The 18987-nt window shown below is 50.6% G+C and overlaps 6 protein-coding genes across 6 annotated transcripts; all 6 read left to right on the top strand.

Annotated features, from left to right (window-relative positions):
- The first annotated feature begins 1622 nt into the window (after window positions 1–1622).
- LOC132081643 (feather beta keratin-like) lies at window positions 1623–1937 on the top strand. The gene has a single exon (XM_059485481.1). The coding sequence runs from the start codon at window positions 1623–1625 to the stop codon at window positions 1935–1937; it is 315 nt and encodes a 104-aa protein (XP_059341464.1).
- Window positions 1938–4657: 2720 nt separating this feature from the next.
- LOC132081954 (feather beta keratin-like) lies at window positions 4658–4972 on the top strand. The gene has a single exon (XM_059485942.1). The coding sequence runs from the start codon at window positions 4658–4660 to the stop codon at window positions 4970–4972; it is 315 nt and encodes a 104-aa protein (XP_059341925.1).
- A 2519-nt stretch (window positions 4973–7491) lies between these two features.
- On the top strand, window positions 7492–8123 carry LOC132079088 (feather beta keratin-like). The gene is made up of 2 exons (XM_059481534.1): window positions 7492–7615; window positions 7786–8123. The coding sequence occupies exons 1-2, from the start codon at window positions 7492–7494 to the stop codon at window positions 8121–8123; spliced, it is 462 nt and encodes a 153-aa protein (XP_059337517.1).
- A 2713-nt stretch (window positions 8124–10836) lies between these two features.
- LOC132082765 (feather beta keratin-like) lies at window positions 10837–11151 on the top strand. Its single transcript, XM_059487184.1, has one exon. The coding sequence runs from the start codon at window positions 10837–10839 to the stop codon at window positions 11149–11151; it is 315 nt and encodes a 104-aa protein (XP_059343167.1).
- A 2721-nt stretch (window positions 11152–13872) lies between these two features.
- On the top strand, window positions 13873–14187 carry LOC132074351 (feather beta keratin-like). Its single transcript, XM_059474155.1, has one exon. The coding sequence runs from the start codon at window positions 13873–13875 to the stop codon at window positions 14185–14187; it is 315 nt and encodes a 104-aa protein (XP_059330138.1).
- Window positions 14188–16706: 2519 nt separating this feature from the next.
- On the top strand, window positions 16707–17338 carry LOC132080237 (feather beta keratin-like). Its single transcript, XM_059483273.1, has 2 exons — window positions 16707–16830; window positions 17001–17338. Exons 1-2 carry the CDS (start codon window positions 16707–16709, stop codon window positions 17336–17338), a joined length of 462 nt encoding a protein of 153 aa, XP_059339256.1.
- The last annotated feature ends 1649 nt before the right edge of the window (window positions 17339–18987 follow it).

Here is an 18987-nt window from a genome sequence, read left to right as displayed (position 1 = left end):
ATTGCTGAGAGGTGGAGGTAAACACCAGCCATGGCTCCCTCAGCATCCACAGCAAGATTTTTTTTTCTGTATGTAACACAGAGGTCACTAAGATAGGATTTTGCCTTCCAAATCAACTCCAACTGTTCCTCATCACCCTGTATGACCTGCATTAGGAAATGCTTTGTAGGGGAAAAATTGTCCCATCCTTGTCTGCAGGAACAAGGTCCCTGGAAATCCATGGGCAAGGTGGGAGGGAGTAAATGCACTGGAAGGGGCAGGACCTAATGCCCAGCACAGCCACAAAGCCCAGAGCAGCCTGACAGGGCTGTAAAGGAATGGGGTCCCTCCCTCAAATGCAGCCCCAAACCAAAGAACCCCTGTCCCATGCATTGACCTCATTGTTGACATCCCAAGTTTCCTAGGTATTTGTGGTTTATTCTGGTTTCTCTGACACGCACCTTCCAAGCAAATCCTCCCAAATACCAGCTCTCACTTTAAAGATGCTGCCAAGGTCAGATGGACTCGAGCACAAAAGCAGGACATGGAAATGTAGAGTTACAGGAAGAAAAAGAGTCCCCAGCTCATGGCTCATCAGCCTGGGCCAGGTAAGACTGACCTTATGATTTACATTCATGTACCTTGAGAAAGTAAAAAGGTCAACACATTAGTTCTGAAAATTGAACGTATCCAGGTCATTCAAGTGCTCCACAGACATCATCTTCTGATCCTTCACAAGATTTCATTTCTAAGTGTCACTCAGAGTCCAGCAATGGAACCCCACAGTGTGACCAAGCTATGGCAAGCTGAGATGAGCACTACTGATGAATAAAACCCAAGACATTACAGGGCCTGACAAGAGTCCCCAAACCATAGGGATTGTTTTCTCACATCCAGCTGGAAAGGCATGGCATAGAGACAGGTTTACAATGGTGGCAATGGGACAGGGAGAAAATGTGGATGATGGAAGGGGACACACATCATCCCCACAAGAACTGCAAACCCCAGATGAGCTTGACGTGGTTGTGAGGGACTGAGGAGCCTCTCCACAAGACACCCACAAACCACAGCACAACATTGGGTCACTTTACTGGTGACACCAACTCGCCTAATCTGACATCCACAGCCCTCCACAAAAACACCTTCATCATATGCCCTTGGTCTCTAATACTTGCATTTAAAAGTTGCTGACAATGTCATAAGGACAGGGACTCAAAAGTAAGACATGACACAGTGGAGTTGTGGGATAGAAAACATTCCCCACTGGAGGATTCACCACTCTGAGACAACCAGGAACTGTGACCTGCAAAATGCCCCAAGGTCTTGGGACAAGGCTGTCCCGCCCCTCCAGAACCAGCATAAAAGCCAGCCCAGAGCGTCTCTCACTCACACACTACACCCAAAGCCTTCTCCTCCTGCTCCTGCCAACAACCAGGTGAGTCTCAAGCCCCAACCCTCCTGCTCCTGCACCCCTGGCTCTTCTCTTCCAGCACGTTAAGCCCCAGCCTCAGCAACCCTCACACCTCCCACAGCCCCACTACAGCCTCCACACTCCCTCACTCTTCTACATCATTGCCCCTCACACTCCCACACCCTTGTCCTAACTCACCCTTTCTCTTCCAGGCACCCTCCACACCACACCCATGGCCTGCAACAGCCTCTGCAGTCCCTGTGGACCCACCCCGCTGGCCAACAGCTGCAACGAGCCCTGTGCCCTGCAATGCCAGGATTCCCGCGTCATCATCAACCCTTCCCCTGTGCTGGTCACCCTGCCAGGACCCATCATGACCTCCTTCCCCCAGAACACCGCCGTCGGATCCACCTCCTCCGCTGCTCTGGGCACTGAGCTCAATGCCCAGGGACAGCCCATCTCTGGCGGATTTGGTGGCTTTGGCCTTGGCTACGGCCTGGGAGGCCTGGGCTGCTATGGCAGAAGGGGCTATGGCTCCATCTGCTAAGGGCCCTCAGCACCACCCCTGACACCACCAGCTCTGCCCTCTGCCAACAGCTCCTGCAACCAAAGCACCTCAGCTGATGGTCACTCTACTTGCACCTCACTCTGGATCCATTCAAGTTCTCTCCCTTGCCTTTTAATTCTTTTGCCTCAATAAACTTTTCCTGCATCAAAGACTCACTTGTCTCTTCCTTTTGAATTCCAAAGCCCTTACATCCTCACCCACGGGAGGCAAAGGGGCACAACACCTTCCTAAACATGTAGAACCTCAACGGTAACAACCATAACTGGCACCGGAGGCTTGAAGTTGAAGGGTGAAGGGTGACCCTTCAGTATATGACAAACACACATCATCTTCCATTCCAAAGGCTTGGACACAACAAAGCTCTCCTGCTCGGTGCTCTGACAAAGACTTTCTATGCCAGCATAGCCTTGACATCATCTCCTCCCATTAGAACTCTCAAACCACACAAACAATCACAATAACATCCACTCTCAGAGAAATTCGGGAAGCGCTGCAAGGGCTTCCATCCTCTCTGATCAAGGAAGGGAACCCAGAGAAAGATTTGCAGAACCATGGACAGGTCAGGTTGTCATCTCCCTGGCAGAGAGAAACTCCTGAGCCTCTTCCACTCTGTGACCACCGTCACATAAAAGAACAGCTTTGTCTGCTCTGGCCATGGAATTCCATCTGTTTTCATTTTGCCGTTGCCAACTTCTAAAACCCAGCATCCAGCCTTGTCTCCTGGAAGTCCCAGCTCTCTCACTCCCTTGTGAAAAATCCTCCAAAAATCTTGGCGGCCCTGAACTGGCCTTGATTCACTAAGCCTGTGGTCCCCCATCCCTGTGGACCCCGAACCTGCTCACACCAACTCGCATCGTTTTAGAGGATGTTGAACATTTTTGGCCTCATGGATACGACTATTGAGCTGCTTCATTTGTCAAGCTCACTCCAGCTTGACAATTGGATCACAAGGCCCCAGATCAGGTTGATTAAATATTATATGAATACAGCAACACACCTCACTGACCCTTTACACCACCTGTACATCCTTGCATAGTCTGCAATGGTGCAGTAGGTGACACTGCCAAGACATTGCTGAGAGGTGGAGGTAAACACCAGCCATGGCTCCCTCAGCATCCACAGCAAGATTTCTTTTTCTGTATGTAACACAGGGGTCACTAAGGCAGGATTTTGCCTTCCAAATCAACTCCAACTGCTCCTCATCACCTTGTATGACCTGCATTAGGAAATGCTTTGTAGGGGAAAAATTGTCCCATCCTTGTCTGCAGGAACAAGGGCCCTGGAAATCCATGGGCAAAGTGGGAGGGAGTAAAATGCACTTGAAGGGGCAAGACCTAATGCCCAGCACAGCCACAAAGCCCAGAGCAGCCTGACAGGGCTGTAAAGGAATGGGGTCCCTCCCTCAAATGCAGCCACACACCAAAGAACCCGTGTCCCATGCATTGAACTCATTGTTGACATCCCAAGTTTCCTAGCTATTTGTGGTTTATTCTGGTTTCTCTGACACGCACCTTCCAAGCAAATCCTCCCAAATACCAGCTCTCACTTTAAAGATGCTGCCAAGGTCAGATGGACTCGAGCACAAAAGCAGGACATGGAAATGTAGAGTTACAGGAAGAAAAAGAGTCCCCAGCTCATGGCTCATCAGCCTGGGCCAGGTAAGACTGACCTTATGATTTACATTCATGTACCTTGAGAAAGTAAAAAGGTCAACACATTTGTTCTGAAAATTGAATGCATCCAGCTCATTCAAGTGCTCCACAAACATCATCTTCTGATCCTTCACAAGATTTCATTTCTAAGTGTCACTCAGAGTCCAGCAATGGAACCCCACAGTGTGACCAAGCTATGGCAAGCTGAGATGAGCACTACTGATGAATAAAACCCAAGACATTACAGGGCCTGACAAGAGCCCCCAAACCATAGGGATTGTTTTCTCACATCCAGCTGGAAAGGCATGGCATAGAGACAGGTTTAGAATGGTGGCAATGGGACAGGGAGAAAATGTGGATGATGGAAGGGGACACACATCATCCCCAGAAGAACTGCAAACCCCAGATGAGCTTGACGTGGTTGTGAAGGACTGAGGAGCCTCTCCACAAGACACCCACAAACCACAGCACAACGCGGCCATTGGGTCACCTTACTGGTGACACCCACTCGCCTAATCTGACATCCACAGCCTTCCACAAAAACATCTTCATCAAATGCCCTTGGTCTCTAATACTTGCATTTAAAAGTTGCTGACAATGTCATAAGGACAGGGACTCAAAAGTAAGACATGACACAGTGGAGTTGTGGGATGGAAAACATTCCCCACTGGAGGATTCACCACTCTGAGACAACCAGGAACTGTGACCTGCAAAATGCCCCAAGGTCTTGGGACAAGGCTGTCCCGCCCCTCCAGAACCAGCATAAAAGCCAGCCCAGAGCCTCTCTCCCTCACACACTACACCCAAAGCCTTCTCCTCCTGCTCCTGCCAACAACCAGGTGAGTCTCAAGCCCCAACCCTCCTGCTCCTGCACCCCTGGCTCTTCTCTTCCAGCACGTTCAGCCCCAGCCTCAGCAACCCTCACACCTCCCACAGCCCCACTACAGCCTCCACACTCCCTCACTCTTCTACATCATTGCCCCTCACACTCCCACACCCTTGTCCTAACTCACCCTTTCTCTCCCAGGCACCCTCCACACCACACCCATGGCCTGCAACAGCCTCTGCAGTCCCTGCGGACCCACCCCGCTGGCCAACAGCTGCAACGAGCCCTGTGCCCTGCAATGCCAGGATTCCCGCGTCATCATCGACCCTTCCCCTGTGCTGGTCACCCTGCCAGGACCCATCATGACCTCCTTCCCCCAGAACACCGCCGTTGGATCCACCTCCTCCGCTGCTCTGGGCACTGAGCTCAATGCCCAGGGACAGCCCATCTCTGGCGGATTTGGTGGCTTTGGCCTTGGCTACGGCCTGGGAGGCCTGGGCTGCTATGGCAGAAGGGGCTATGGCTACATCTGCTAAGGGCCCTCAGCACCACCCCTGACACCACCAGCTCCGGCCTCTGCCAACAGCTCCTGCAACCAAAGCATCTGGGCTGATGGACTCTCTACTTGCACCTCACACCTGATTCCTTCAGCTTCTTCTTTCTCCATATTATTTCACTTCAATAAAGTTTTCTTGCATCACAACCTGAGTTGTTTCGTCTTCTTTTTGAATTCCAATGGTCTCACTCCCTCACCCTGTGCAATACCAGCACTCAACCATTATGTGAGATTGAAAGGGAAACATTTCTTAGCAAATATGTCCCCACCAAAAACAACCAACGCTGACATGGGAAACAAGGGAGAGGGGAGATCTCCCTGAACATGACACAAGGCCATCACCTCCTCTTCTAAAAGCCTTGACTCAGTAATCGCTTCCTGGGCACTGCTCTGCCAAATTCAATCTCTGCCAGCATACACTTGAGAAATTATCTTTAGAAGCACTCTTGTTTCCACCCCATGAACAGAGGAATAACATCATGCGCTTAGGCAGGAATTCCAAAGTTCCTCCATCCTCTGCTCAAGCAGGTCCAGCAGGAACAGGATTTCCAGGACTATGGCCAGATCAGTTTTGGACCTTCAAGAAGAGGGACCCCAGTGCCTCTTACTCTGAGACCATTGACACGCACTGAAAAATTCTTGCTTCCTTTGCCCATGGAATTCACTTTATATTCAAATATGCATGTGCCTTCTATTCCTTCAAGTGTGCACACCTGAGAACAGCATGGCTCTCAGACACTGGTGACACATCCCTGCCCATCCTTGTCTCCTCAGAGTCCTAGTTCTCTCTGTCTCTCTTCTAACAAGGAGCCACCAGGCCCTTAATTATCTGGTGGCCCTCAACAGCTCTTTGTCCACTACGCCCTTGTGCTTCTTCACCTATGGAAGCCAGAACTGTCCACATCACCACACACCGGCTCTCAGCAATGCTCTGAAGAGAGGAAGGCCCACCTCTCCTGACTTCATGGCAACAATTTCCACAAATCTGTCCGGGGCACAGGTGATGCTCCACTGAAGTAATTCCCCACCACAACCAGCTGCTCGTTCTTTTCTCCATCAGCACCACTGGGTCCTGTTCAGAAAAGTCACTTTTCAGACTCTCTGCCCACAGCATGAGCCAGGGGCAAGTCCAGTCCAGATGCCGAACTTCTCATTTGAACCTTGTTTGAACCTTGTTTGAACCTTGGAAGATTCCTTTAAACCTTAGTCTCGAGGTCCTTCTGACCAGTGGAATGGCCAATTGAGGCCTCAGACATGCCATCATCTGCCAGCTCCCTGAAGGGGCAACTCTCCCTCTGCTGACACAGAATGCAACAGTCCAGGCACTCACACCTGGCAAAGATGCAAAGCCCAGACCTGCCTGACACAGCTGGGCTACTTTGGGATACCTCTAAGTAACACACCCAATAAACTGAAAACCATGAGTTCCTGGATGACCTCACTGATGACATTCCACCTCTCCAAATCTTGGTCACATCTTAAGTCTCCTTTGACACACACCATCAACACCTGCCCTTGGTTTCAAATACTCTCACTATGAAGGAGGAATGACCACAATGGAAGGGGCAGCTCCTCATGCACAGCACAGATACAAAGGCCACACCAGCCTGACATGGCTGCAGTGGAATGGGGACCTTCTTCACAGCACACCCACAAAATAAACAACACGAATGCTACAGAATGACCTCACTGAAGACACCCATATTTTTCTTAGGCTTTTCTTGTAAATTTTGGTTTTTCTGACACACATCTTCCAAACAAATCCTCCCAAATACCAACTCTCACTTTAAAGCTGACACCAAGGTCAGATGGACACTTCCTCAACAGAAGGACATGACACTGCACAATTGTGTGCAGGAAAACATTCCCCACATGATGACCTGCAAGGCTGTGTCAGACAAAACTGATATTATGGCTTCAATTCAGGTACCTCTAGAGAGTAACAAGGTCAACTCACTTTTTCTGAAAAGTCAATGTCTATAGCTACATCCGTTGCTCCTCACACAAGTTCTTCCCCTTATCTTTCACCAGCTATGGATGGACCAGCACAAGACATTTGGAGAATGAGAGGCATCTGCAAATCACAGGAATTGCTTTCCCATCACTAGGGGAAAAGGCCTGAAATATAGAGGTGTTTAGGAATTTTACAATATGGTCGGGAGACAGAAAATGCGATGGAAGGAGAGCTGTCCCCTGTCACCTCAAGAAGAGCTGCAAAGCCCAAACCAGTCTGACGTGGCTGTGGTGGAAGAGGCCCGTCTTCACCACACAGCCACAAAACCACAGCACACCACTGCCACGATGATGACATCCCACCTCTCCAAAGCTTTGGTCATGTATTCAGCCCTCCCAGAGAAACAAAATTAACAGCAGCCTTTGGTCTCTAATACCTGCATTTAAAAGCTGCCGCCAAGGTCATGTCCTCAAAAGCAGGACATGACACTGCAGAGTTGTGGGGAGCAAAATACTCCTCACCTCAGCACTCACCTGGCCTGCAAAATGCCCCAAGGCCATGGGACAAGACTGTCCCACCCCTCCAGAACCAGCATAAAAGCCAGCCCAGAGCCTCTCTCCCTTACACACTCCTCCTCAAGCCTTCAACTCCTGCTCCTGCCTATAACCAGGTGAGACTCAATCCCCTGACCCTCCTGCTTCTGCACCCCTGGCCCCTCTCTTCCAGCACACACAGCCCCAGCCGCCCTCATGCCTCCCCACAGCTCCACTACAGCTTCCACACTCCCTCACTGCCCCTTGCTGCGCCATGCCCCTGCCCTGCCTCACCCTTCTGTCTTCCAGGCACCCTCCACACCACACCCATGGCCTGCAACAGCCTCTGCCGTCCCTGCGGACCCACCCCGCTGGCCAACAGCTGCAATGAGCCCTGTGCCCTGCAATGCCAGGATTCCCGCGTCATCATCAACCCTTCCCCTGTGCTGGTCACCCTGCCAGGACCCATCATGACCTCCTTCCCCCAGAACACCGCCGTCGGATCCACCTCCTCCGCTGCTCTGGGCACTGAGCTCAATGCCCAGGGACAGCCCATCTCTGGCGGATTTGGTGGCTTTGGCCTTGGCTACGGCCTGGGAGGCCTGGGCTGCTATGGCAGAAGGGGCTATGGCTACATCTGCTAAGGGCCCTCAGCACCACCCCTGACACCACCAGCTCTGCCCTCTGCCAGCAGCTCCTGCAACCAAAGCACCTCAGATGATGGTCACTCTACTTGCACCTCACTCTGGATCCATTCAAGTTCTCTCCCTTGCCTTTTAATTCTTTTGCCTCAATAAAGTTTTCCTGCATCAAAGACTCACTTGTCTCTTCCTTTTGAATTCCAAAGCCCTTACATCCTCACCCACGGGAGGCAACGGGGCACAACACCTTCCTAAACATGTAGAACCTCAATGGTAACAACCATAACTGGCACAGGAGGCTTGAAGTTGAAGGGTGAAGGGTGACCCTTCAGTATATGAGAAACACACATCATCTTCCATTCCAAAGGCTTGGACACAACAAAGCTCTCCTGCTCGGTGCTTTGACAAAGACTTTCTATGCCAGCATAGCCTTGACATGATCTCCTCCCATTAGAACTCTCAAACCACACAAACAATCACAATAACATCCACTCTCAGAGAAATTTGGGAAGCGCTGCAAGGGCTTCCATGCTCTCTGATCAAGGAAGGGAACCCAGAGAAAGATTTGCAGAACCATGGACAGGTCAGGTTGTCATCTCCCTGGCAGAGAGAAACTCCTGAGCCTCTTCCACTCTGTGACCACCGTCACATAAAAGAACAGCTTTGTCTGCTCTGGCCATGGAATTCCATCTGTTTTCATTTTGCCGTTGCCAACTTCTAAAACCCAGCATCCAGCCTTGTCTCCTGGAAGTCCCAGCTCTCTCACTCCCTTGTGAAAAATCCTCCAAAAATCTTGGTGGCCCTGAACTGGCCTTGATTCACTAAGCCTGTGGTCCCCCATCCCTGTGGACCCCGAACCTGCTCACACCAACTCGCATCGTTTTAGAGGATGTTGAACATTTTTGGCCTCATGGATACGACTATTGAGCTGCTTCATTTGTCAAGCTCACTCCAGCTTGACAATTGGATCACAAGGCCCCAGATCAGGTTGATTAAATATTATATGAATACAGCAACACACCTCACTGACCCTTTACACCACCTGTACATCCTTGCATAGTCTGCAATGGTGCAGTAGGTGACACTGCCAAGACATTGCTGAGAGGTGGAGGTAAACACCAGCCATGGCTCCCTCAGCATCCACAGCAAGATTTTTTTTTCTGTATGTAACACAGAGGTCACTAAGATAGGATTTTGCCTTCCAAATCAACTCCAACTGTTCCTCATCACCCTGTATGACCTGCATTAGGAAATGCTTTGTAGGGGAAAAATTGTCCCATCCTTGTCTGCAGGAACAAGGTCCCTGGAAATCCATGGGCAAGGTGGGAGGGAGTAAATGCACTGGAAGGGGCAGGACCTAATGCCCAGCACAGCCACAAAGCCCAGAGCAGCCTGACAGGGCTGTAAAGGAATGGGGTCCCTCCCTCAAATGCAGCCCCAAACCAAAGAACCCCTGTCCCATGCATTGACCTCATTGTTGACATCCCAAGTTTCCTAGGTATTTGTGGTTTATTCTGGTTTCTCTGACACGCACCTTCCAAGCAAATCCTCCCAAATACCAGCTCTCACTTTAAAGATGCTGCCAAGGTCAGATGGACTCGAGCACAAAAGCAGGACATGGAAATGTAGAGTTACAGGAAGAAAAAGAGTCCCCAGCTCATGGCTCATCAGCCTGGGCCAGGTAAGACTGACCTTATGATTTACATTCATGTACCTTGAGAAAGTAAAAAGGTCAACACATTAGTTCTGAAAATTGAACGTATCCAGGTCATTCAAGTGCTCCACAGACATCATCTTCTGATCCTTCACAAGATTTCATTTCTAAGTGTCACTCAGAGTCCAGCAATGGAACCCCACAGTGTGACCAAGCTATGGCAAGCTGAGATGAGCACTACTGATGAATAAAACCCAAGACATTACAGGGCCTGACAAGAGTCCCCAAACCATAGGGATTGTTTTCTCACATCCAGCTGGAAAGGCATGGCATAGAGACAGGTTTACAATGGTGGCAATGGGACAGGGAGAAAATGTGGATGATGGAAGGGGACACACATCATCCCCACAAGAACTGCAAACCCCAGATGAGCTTGACGTGGTTGTGAGGGACTGAGGAGCCTCTCCACAAGACACCCACAAACCACAGCACAACATTGGGTCACTTTACTGGTGACACCAACTCGCCTAATCTGACATCCACAGCCCTCCACAAAAACACCTTCATCATATGCCCTTGGTCTCTAATACTTGCATTTAAAAGTTGCTGACAATGTCATAAGGACAGGGACTCAAAAGTAAGACATGACACAGTGGAGTTGTGGGATAGAAAACATTCCCCACTGGAGGATTCACCACTCTGAGACAACCAGGAACTGTGACCTGCAAAATGCCCCAAGGTCTTGGGACAAGGCTGTCCCGCCCCTCCAGAACCAGCATAAAAGCCAGCCCAGAGCGTCTCTCACTCACACACTACACCCAAAGCCTTCTCCTCCTGCTCCTGCCAACAACCAGGTGAGTCTCAAGCCCCAACCCTCCTGCTCCTGCACCCCTGGCTCTTCTCTTCCAGCACGTTAAGCCCCAGCCTCAGCAACCCTCACACCTCCCACAGCCCCACTACAGCCTCCACACTCCCTCACTCTTCTACATCATTGCCCCTCACACTCCCACACCCTTGTCCTAACTCACCCTTTCTCTCCCAGGCACCCTCCACACCACACCCATGGCCTGCAACAGCCTCTGCAGTCCCTGCGGACCCACCCCGCTGGCCAACAGCTGCAACGAGCCCTGTGCCCTGCAATGCCAGGATTCCCGCGTCATCATCAACCCTTCCCCTGTGCTGGTCACCCTGCCAGGACCCATCATGACCTCCTTCCCCCAGAACACCGCCGTCGGATCCACCTCCTCCGCTGCTCTGGGCACTGAGCTCAATGCCCAGGGACAGCCCATCTCTGGCGGATTTGGTGGCTTTGGCCTTGGCTACGGCCTGGGAGGCCTGGGCTGCTATGGCAGAAGGGGCTATGGCTCCATCTGCTAAGGGCCCTCAGCACCACCCCTGACACCACCAGCTCTGCCCTCTGCCAACAGCTCCTGCAACCAAAGCACCTCAGCTGATGGTCACTCTACTTGCACCTCACTCTGGATCCATTCAAGTTCTCTCCCTTGCCTTTTAATTCTTTTGCCTCAATAAACTTTTCCTGCATCAAAGACTCACTTGTCTCTTCCTTTTGAATTCCAAAGCCCTTACATCCTCACCCACGGGAGGCAAAGGGGCACAACACCTTCCTAAACATGTAGAACCTCAACGGTAACAACCATAACTGGCACCGGAGGCTTGAAGTTGAAGGGTGAAGGGTGACCCTTCAGTATATGACAAACACACATCATCTTCCATTCCAAAGGCTTGGACACAACAAAGCTCTCCTGCTCGGTGCTCTGACAAAGACTTTCTATGCCAGCATAGCCTTGACATCATCTCCTCCCATTAGAACTCTCAAACCACACAAACAATCACAATAACATCCACTCTCAGAGAAATTCGGGAAGCGCTGCAAGGGCTTCCATCCTCTCTGATCAAGGAAGGGAACCCAGAGAAAGATTTGCAGAACCATGGACAGGTCAGGTTGTCATCTCCCTGGCAGAGAGAAACTCCTGAGCCTCTTCCACTCTGTGACCACCGTCACATAAAAGAACAGCTTTGTCTGCTCTGGCCATGGAATTCCATCTGTTTTCATTTTGCCGTTGCCAACTTCTAAAACCCAGCATCCAGCCTTGTCTCCTGGAAGTCCCAGCTCTCTCACTCCCTTGTGAAAAATCCTCCAAAAATCTTGGCGGCCCTGAACTGGCCTTGATTCACTAAGCCTGTGGTCCCCCATCCCTGTGGACCCCGAACCTGCTCACACCAACTCGCATCGTTTTAGAGGATGTTGAACATTTTTGGCCTCATGGATACGACTATTGAGCTGCTTCATTTGTCAAGCTCACTCCAGCTTGACAATTGGATCACAAGGCCCCAGATCAGGTTGATTAAATATTATATGAATACAGCAACACACCTCACTGACCCTTTACACCACCTGTACATCCTTGCATAGTCTGCAATGGTGCAGTAGGTGACACTGCCAAGACATTGCTGAGAGGTGGAGGTAAACACCAGCCATGGCTCCCTCAGCATCCACAGCAAGATTTCTTTTTCTGTATGTAACACAGGGGTCACTAAGATAGGATTTTGCCTTCCAAATCAACTCCAACTGCTCCTCATCACCTTGTATGACCTGCATTAGGAAATGCTTTGTAGGGGAAAAATTGTCCCATCCTTGTCTGCAGGAACAAGGGCCCTGGAAATCCATGGGCAAAGTGGGAGGGAGTAAAATGCACTTGAAGGGGCAAGACCTAATGCCCAGCACAGCCACAAAGCCCCAGAGCAGCCTGACAGGGCTGTAAAGGAATGGGGTCCCTCCCTCAAATGCAGCCACACACCAAAGAACCCGTGTCCCATGCATTGAACTCATTGTTGACATCCCAAGTTTCCTAGCTATTTGTGGTTTATTCTGGTTTCTCTGACACGCACCTTCCAAGCAAATCCTCCCAAATACCAGCTCTCACTTTAAAGATGCTGCCAAGGTCAGATGGACTCGAGCACAAAAGCAGGACATGGAAATGTAGAGTTACAGGAAGAAAAAGAGTCCCCAGCTCATGGCTCATCAGCCTGGGCCAGGTAAGACTGACCTTATGATTTACATTCATGTACCTTGAGAAAGTAAAAAGGTCAACACATTTGTTCTGAAAATTGAATGCATCCAGCTCATTCAAGTGCTCCACAAACATCATCTTCTGATCCTTCACAAGATTTCATTTCTAAGTGTCACTCAGAGTCCAGCAATGGAACCCCACAGTGTGACCAAGCTATGGCAAGCTGAGATAAGCACTACTGATGAATAAAACCCAAGACATTACAGGGCCTGACAAGAGTCCCCAAACCATAGGGATTGTTTTCTCACATCCAGCTGGAAAGGCATGGCATAGAGACAGGTTTAGAATGGTGGCAATGGGACAGGGAGAAAATGTGGATGATGGAAGGGGACACACATCATCCCCACAAGAACTGCAAACCCCAGATGAGCTTGACGTGGTTGTGAAGGACTGAGGAGCCTCTCCACAAGACACCCACAAACCACAGCACAACGCGGCCATTGGTCACCTTACTGGTGACACCCACTCGCCTAATCTGACATCCACAGCCTTCCACAAAAACATCTTCATCAAATGCCCTTGGTCTCTAATACTTGCATTTAAAAGTTGCTGACAATGTCATAAGGACAGGGACTCAAAAGTAAGACATGACACAGTAGAGTTGTGGGATGGAAAACAATTCCCCACTGGAGGATTCACCACTCTGAGACAACCAGGAACTGTGACCTGCAAAATGCCCCAAGGTCTTGGGACAAGGCTGTCCCGCCCCTCCAGAACCAGCATAAAAGCCAGCCCAGAGCCTCTCTCCCTCACACACTACACCCAAAGCCTTCTCCTCCTGCTCCTGCCAACAACCAGGTGAGTCTCAAGCCCCAACCCTCCTGCTCCTGCACCCCTGGCTCTTCTCTTCCAGCACGTTCAGCCCCAGCCTCAGCAACCCTCACACCTCCCACAGCCCCACTACAGCCTCCACACTCCCTCACTCTTCTACATCATTGCCCCTCACACTCCCACACCCTTGTCCTAACTCACCCTTTCTCTCCCAGGCACCCTCCACACCACACCCATGGCCTGCAACAGCCTCTGCAGTCCCTGCGGACCCACCCCGCTGGCCAACAGCTGCAACGAGCCCTGTGCCCTGCAATGCCAGGATTCCCGCGTCATCATCGACCCTTCCCCTGTGCTGGTCACCCTGCCAGGACCCATCATGACCTCCTTCCCCCAGAACACCGCCGTTGGATCCACCTCCTCCGCTGCTCTGGGCACTGAGCTCAATGCCCAGGGACAGCCCATCTCTGGCGGATTTGGTGGCTTTGGCCTTGGCTACGGCCTGGGAGGCCTGGGCTGCTATGGCAGAAGGGGCTATGGCTACATCTGCTAAGGGCCCTCAGCACCACCCCTGACACCACCAGCTCCGGCCTCTGCCAACAGCTCCTGCAACCAAAGCATCTGGGCTGATGGACTCTCTACTTGCACCTCACACCTGATTCCTTCAGCTTCTTCTTTCTCCATATTATTTCACTTCAATAAAGTTTTCTTGCATCACAACCTGAGTTGTTTCGTCTTCTTTTTGAATTCCAATGGTCTCACTCCCTCACCCTGTGCAATACCAGCACTCAACCATTATGTGAGATTGAAAGGGAAACATTTCTTAGCAAATATGTCCCCACCAAAAACAACCAACGCTGACATGGGAAACAAGGGAGAGGGGAGATCTCCCTGAACATGACACAAGGCCATCACCTCCTCTTCTAAAAGCCTTGACTCAGTAATCGCTTCCTGGGCACTGCTCTGCCAAATTCAATCTCTGCCAGCATACACTTGAGAAATTATCTTTAGAAGCACTCTTGTTTCCACCCCATGAACAGAGGAATAACATCATGTGCTTAGGCAGGAATTCCAAAGTTCCTCCATCCTCTGCTCAAGCAGGTCCAGCAGGAACAGGATTTCCAGGACTATGGCCAGATCAGTTTTGGACCTTCAAGAAGAGGGACCCCAGTGCCTCTTACTCTGAGACCATTGACACGCACTGAAAAATTCTTGCTTCCTTTGCCCATGGAATTCACTTTATATTCAAATATGCATGTGCCTTCTATTCCTTCAAGTGTGCACACCTGAGAACAGCATGGCTCTCAGACACTGGTGACACATCCCTGCCCATCCTTGTCTCCTCAGAGTCCTAGTTCTCTCTGTCTCTCTTCTAACAAGGAGCCACCAGGCCCTTAATTATCTGGTGGCCCTCAACAGCTCTTTGTCCACTACGCCCTTGTGCTTCTTCACCTATGGAAGCCAGAACTGTCCACATCACCACACACCGGCTCTCAGCAATGCTCTGAAGAGAGGAAGGCCCACCTCTCCTGACTTCATGGCAACAATTTCCACAAATCTGTCCGGGGCACAGGTGATGCTCCACTGAAGTAATTCCCCACCACAACCAGCTGCTCGTTCTTTTCTCCATCAGCACCACTGGGTCCTGTTCAGAAAAGTCACTTTTCAGACTCTCTGCCCACAGCATGAGCCAGGGGCAAGTCCAGTCCAGATGCCGAACTTCTCATTTGAACCTTGTTTGAACCTTGTTTGAACCTTGGAAGATTCCTTTAAACCTTAGTCTCGAGGTCCTTCTGACCAGTGGAATGGCCAATTGAGGCCTCAGACATGCCATCATCTGCCAGCTCCCTGAAGGGGCAACTCTCCCTCTGCTGACACAGAATGCAACAGTCCAGGCACTCACACCTGGCAAAGATGCAAAGCCCAGACCTGCCTGACACAGCTGGGCTACTTTGGGATACCTCTAAGTAACACACCCAATAAACTGAAAACCATGAGTTCCTGGATGACCTCACTGATGACATTCCACCTCTCCAAATCTTGGTCACATCTTAAGTCTCCTTTGACACACACCATCAACACCTGCCCTTGGTTTCAAATACTCTCACTATGAAGGAGGAATGACCACAATGGAAGGGGCAGCTCCTCATGCACAGCACAGATACAAAGGCCACACCAGCCTGACATGGCTGCAGTGGAATGGGGACCTTCTTCACAGCACACCCACAAAATAAACAACACGAATGCTACAGAATGACCTCACTGAAGACACCCATATTTTTCTTAGGCTTTTCTTGTAAATTTTGGTTTTTCTGACACACATCTTCCAAACAAATCCTCCCAAATACCAACTCTCACTTTAAAGCTGACACCAAGGTCAGATGGACACTTCCTCAACAGAAGGACATGACACTGCACAATTGTGTGCAGGAAAACATTCCCCACATGATGACCTGCAAGGCTGTGTCAGACAAAACTGATATTATGGCTTCAATTCAGGTACCTCTAGAGAGTAACAAGGTCAACTCACTTTTTCTGAAAAGTCAATGTCTATAGCTACATCCGTTGCTCCTCACACAAGTTCTTCCCCTTATCTTTCACCAGCTATGGATGGACCAGCACAAGACATTTGGAGAATGAGAGGCATCTGCAAATCACAGGAATTGCTTTCCCATCACTAGGGGAAAAGGCCTGAAATATAGAGGTGTTTAGGAATTTTACAATATGGTCGGGAGACAGAAAATGCGATGGAAGGAGAGCTGTCCCCTGTCACCTCAAGAAGAGCTGCAAAGCCCAAACCAGTCTGACGTGGCTGTGGTGGAAGAGGCCCGTCTTCACCACACAGCCACAAAACCACAGCACACCACTGCCACGATGATGACATCCCACCTCTCCAAAGCTTTGGTCATGTATTCAGCCCTCCCAGAGAAACAAAATTAACAGCAGCCTTTGGTCTCTAATACCTGCATTTAAAAGCTGCCGCCAAGGTCATGTCCTCAAAAGCAGGACATGACACTGCAGAGTTGTGGGGAGCAAAATACTCCTCACCTCAGCACTCACCTGGCCTGCAAAATGCCCCAAGGCCATGGGACAAGACTGTCCCACCCCTCCAGAACCAGCATAAAAGCCAGCCCAGAGCCTCTCTCCCTTACACACTCCTCCTCAAGCCTTCAACTCCTGCTCCTGCCTATAACCAGGTGAGACTCAATCCCCTGACCCTCCTGCTTCTGCACCCCTGGCCCCTCTCTTCCAGCACACACAGCCCCAGCCGCCCTCATGCCTCCCCACAGCTCCACTACAGCTTCCACACTCCCTCACTGCCCCTTGCTGCGCCATGCCCCTGCCCTGCCTCACCCTTCTGTCTTCCAGGCACCCTCCACACCACACCCATGGCCTGCAACAGCCTCTGCCGTCCCTGCGGACCCACCCCGCTGGCCAACAGCTGCAATGAGCCCTGTGCCCTGCAATGCCAGGATTCCCGCGTCATCATCAACCCTTCCCCTGTGCTGGTCACCCTGCCAGGACCCATCATGACCTCCTTCCCCCAGAACACCGCCGTCGGATCCACCTCCTCCGCTGCTCTGGGCACTGAGCTCAATGCCCAGGGACAGCCCATCTCTGGCGGATTTGGTGGCTTTGGCCTTGGCTACGGCCTGGGAGGCCTGGGCTGCTATGGCAGAAGGGGCTATGGCTCCATCTGCTAAGGGCCCTCAGCACCACCCCTGACACCACCAGCTCTGCCCTCTGCCAGCAGCTCCTGGAACCAAAGCACCTTGGCTCATATTTGCCCTACTTATACCTCATTCTGGATCTGTTTAAGTTCTCCCCCTTGTCTTTTTAATCTTTTGCCTCAATAAAGTTTTCCTGTATCAAAGCCTCACGCATCTCCTTTTATGAATTTCACACCTCTCACACCCTCACCCATGGGCTGGATGGCAAAGGGGCACAACACCTTCCTAAACAAGTAGAATCCCAACAGTAACAACCCGAACTGGCACAGGAAGAAGGGTTGAAGGGTCACATTCCAGAACATGACAAAATCACATCGCCTGCCATACAAAAGGTTTTGACACAACAATGCTCTCCTGTTCATTGCTCTGGGAAAGCCTCTCCATGCCAGCATTCCCTTGACAAGATCTCCTCCCATCACAACTCTCAAAGCACACAAACAAGCACAATATAATCCACTGTCAGAGAAACTCAGGAAGCGCTGCAAGCGCTTCCATCCCCTCTGCTCAAGGAAGGATACCCAGAGAAGGACTTCCAGAACCATGGACACCTCAGGTTTTCATCTCTCTGGGAAGAGAAACTCCTGCACCTCTTCCACTCTATGACCAACCTCACACCAAGAACAGCTTGTCTGCTCTGCCCAGGTAATTCTGTCTGTTTTCACTTGGGCCCTTGCTGACTTGTAACAGCCCCTTATTGAGCCGTGCCTCCTGGAAGTCCCAGCTCTCTCAGTCCTCACTGACAAATCCTCCAACCCCTTAAATATCTTGGTAGCCCTGAACTGGCCTTGCATCACTAAGTCTGTGGGCCTCCTCCCCTCGGGACCCCAGACCTGCTCACACTGACTCACAACATTTTTGAGGATGTTGAACAGTGTCGGCCTCATGGATACGACTCTTGAGCTACTTCATTTGAAGTGTGACTCCAGCTTGACTTTGGATCACAAGGCTCCAGGTCTTGTTATTTAAATATTATCTAAATAGAACAGGCCACATCACTGACCCCTCACACCACCTGTAAAACCTTGCATCCTCTGGGATGATGCAGTAGGAGACAGTGCCAAAGATATTGCTTGGAGGTGGAAGTAAACACCAGCCATGGCTCCCTCATCACGCACAGTAAGATTTTTTTTTTTCTGCATGTAACACAGAGGTCACTAAGACAGGATTTTGCCCTCCAAATCAACTCTAACTGTTCCTCATCATCTTGTATGACCTGCATTAGGAAAAGCTTTGTAGGAGAAAAATCATTGTGTCCCACCTAGACAAGGTGTCCCATCCTTGTCTGCTGGAACAAGCTCCCTGGAAATCCATGGGAAGGTGGGAGGGAGTAAATGCACTGGAAGGGGCAGGACCTAATGCCCAGCAAAGCCACAAAGCCCAGAGCAGCCTGACCGGGCTGTAAAGGAATTGAGTCCCACTCTCAAACGCAACCACAAAGCAAAGAACATCTGTCCCATGGTTTGAACTCATTGAAGACATCCCAATTTTCAAAGACATTTGTGGTTTCATTTGGTTTCTCTGACACACACCCTCCAAGCAAATCCTCCCAAATAGCAACTCTCACTTCAAAACTGCTGCCAAGGTCAGGTGGACTGGAACACAGGAGCAGGATTTGGAATTGT

This window comes from Ammospiza nelsoni, chromosome 1 (assembly GCF_027579445.1).
Source record: "Ammospiza nelsoni isolate bAmmNel1 chromosome 1, bAmmNel1.pri, whole genome shotgun sequence".
In the NCBI taxonomy this organism is placed as follows: Eukaryota; Metazoa; Chordata; class Aves; order Passeriformes; family Passerellidae; genus Ammospiza; species Ammospiza nelsoni.
The sequence above is the reverse complement of the archived record's forward strand: the minus strand, read 5'-3'. Positions and strand labels throughout refer to the sequence as shown.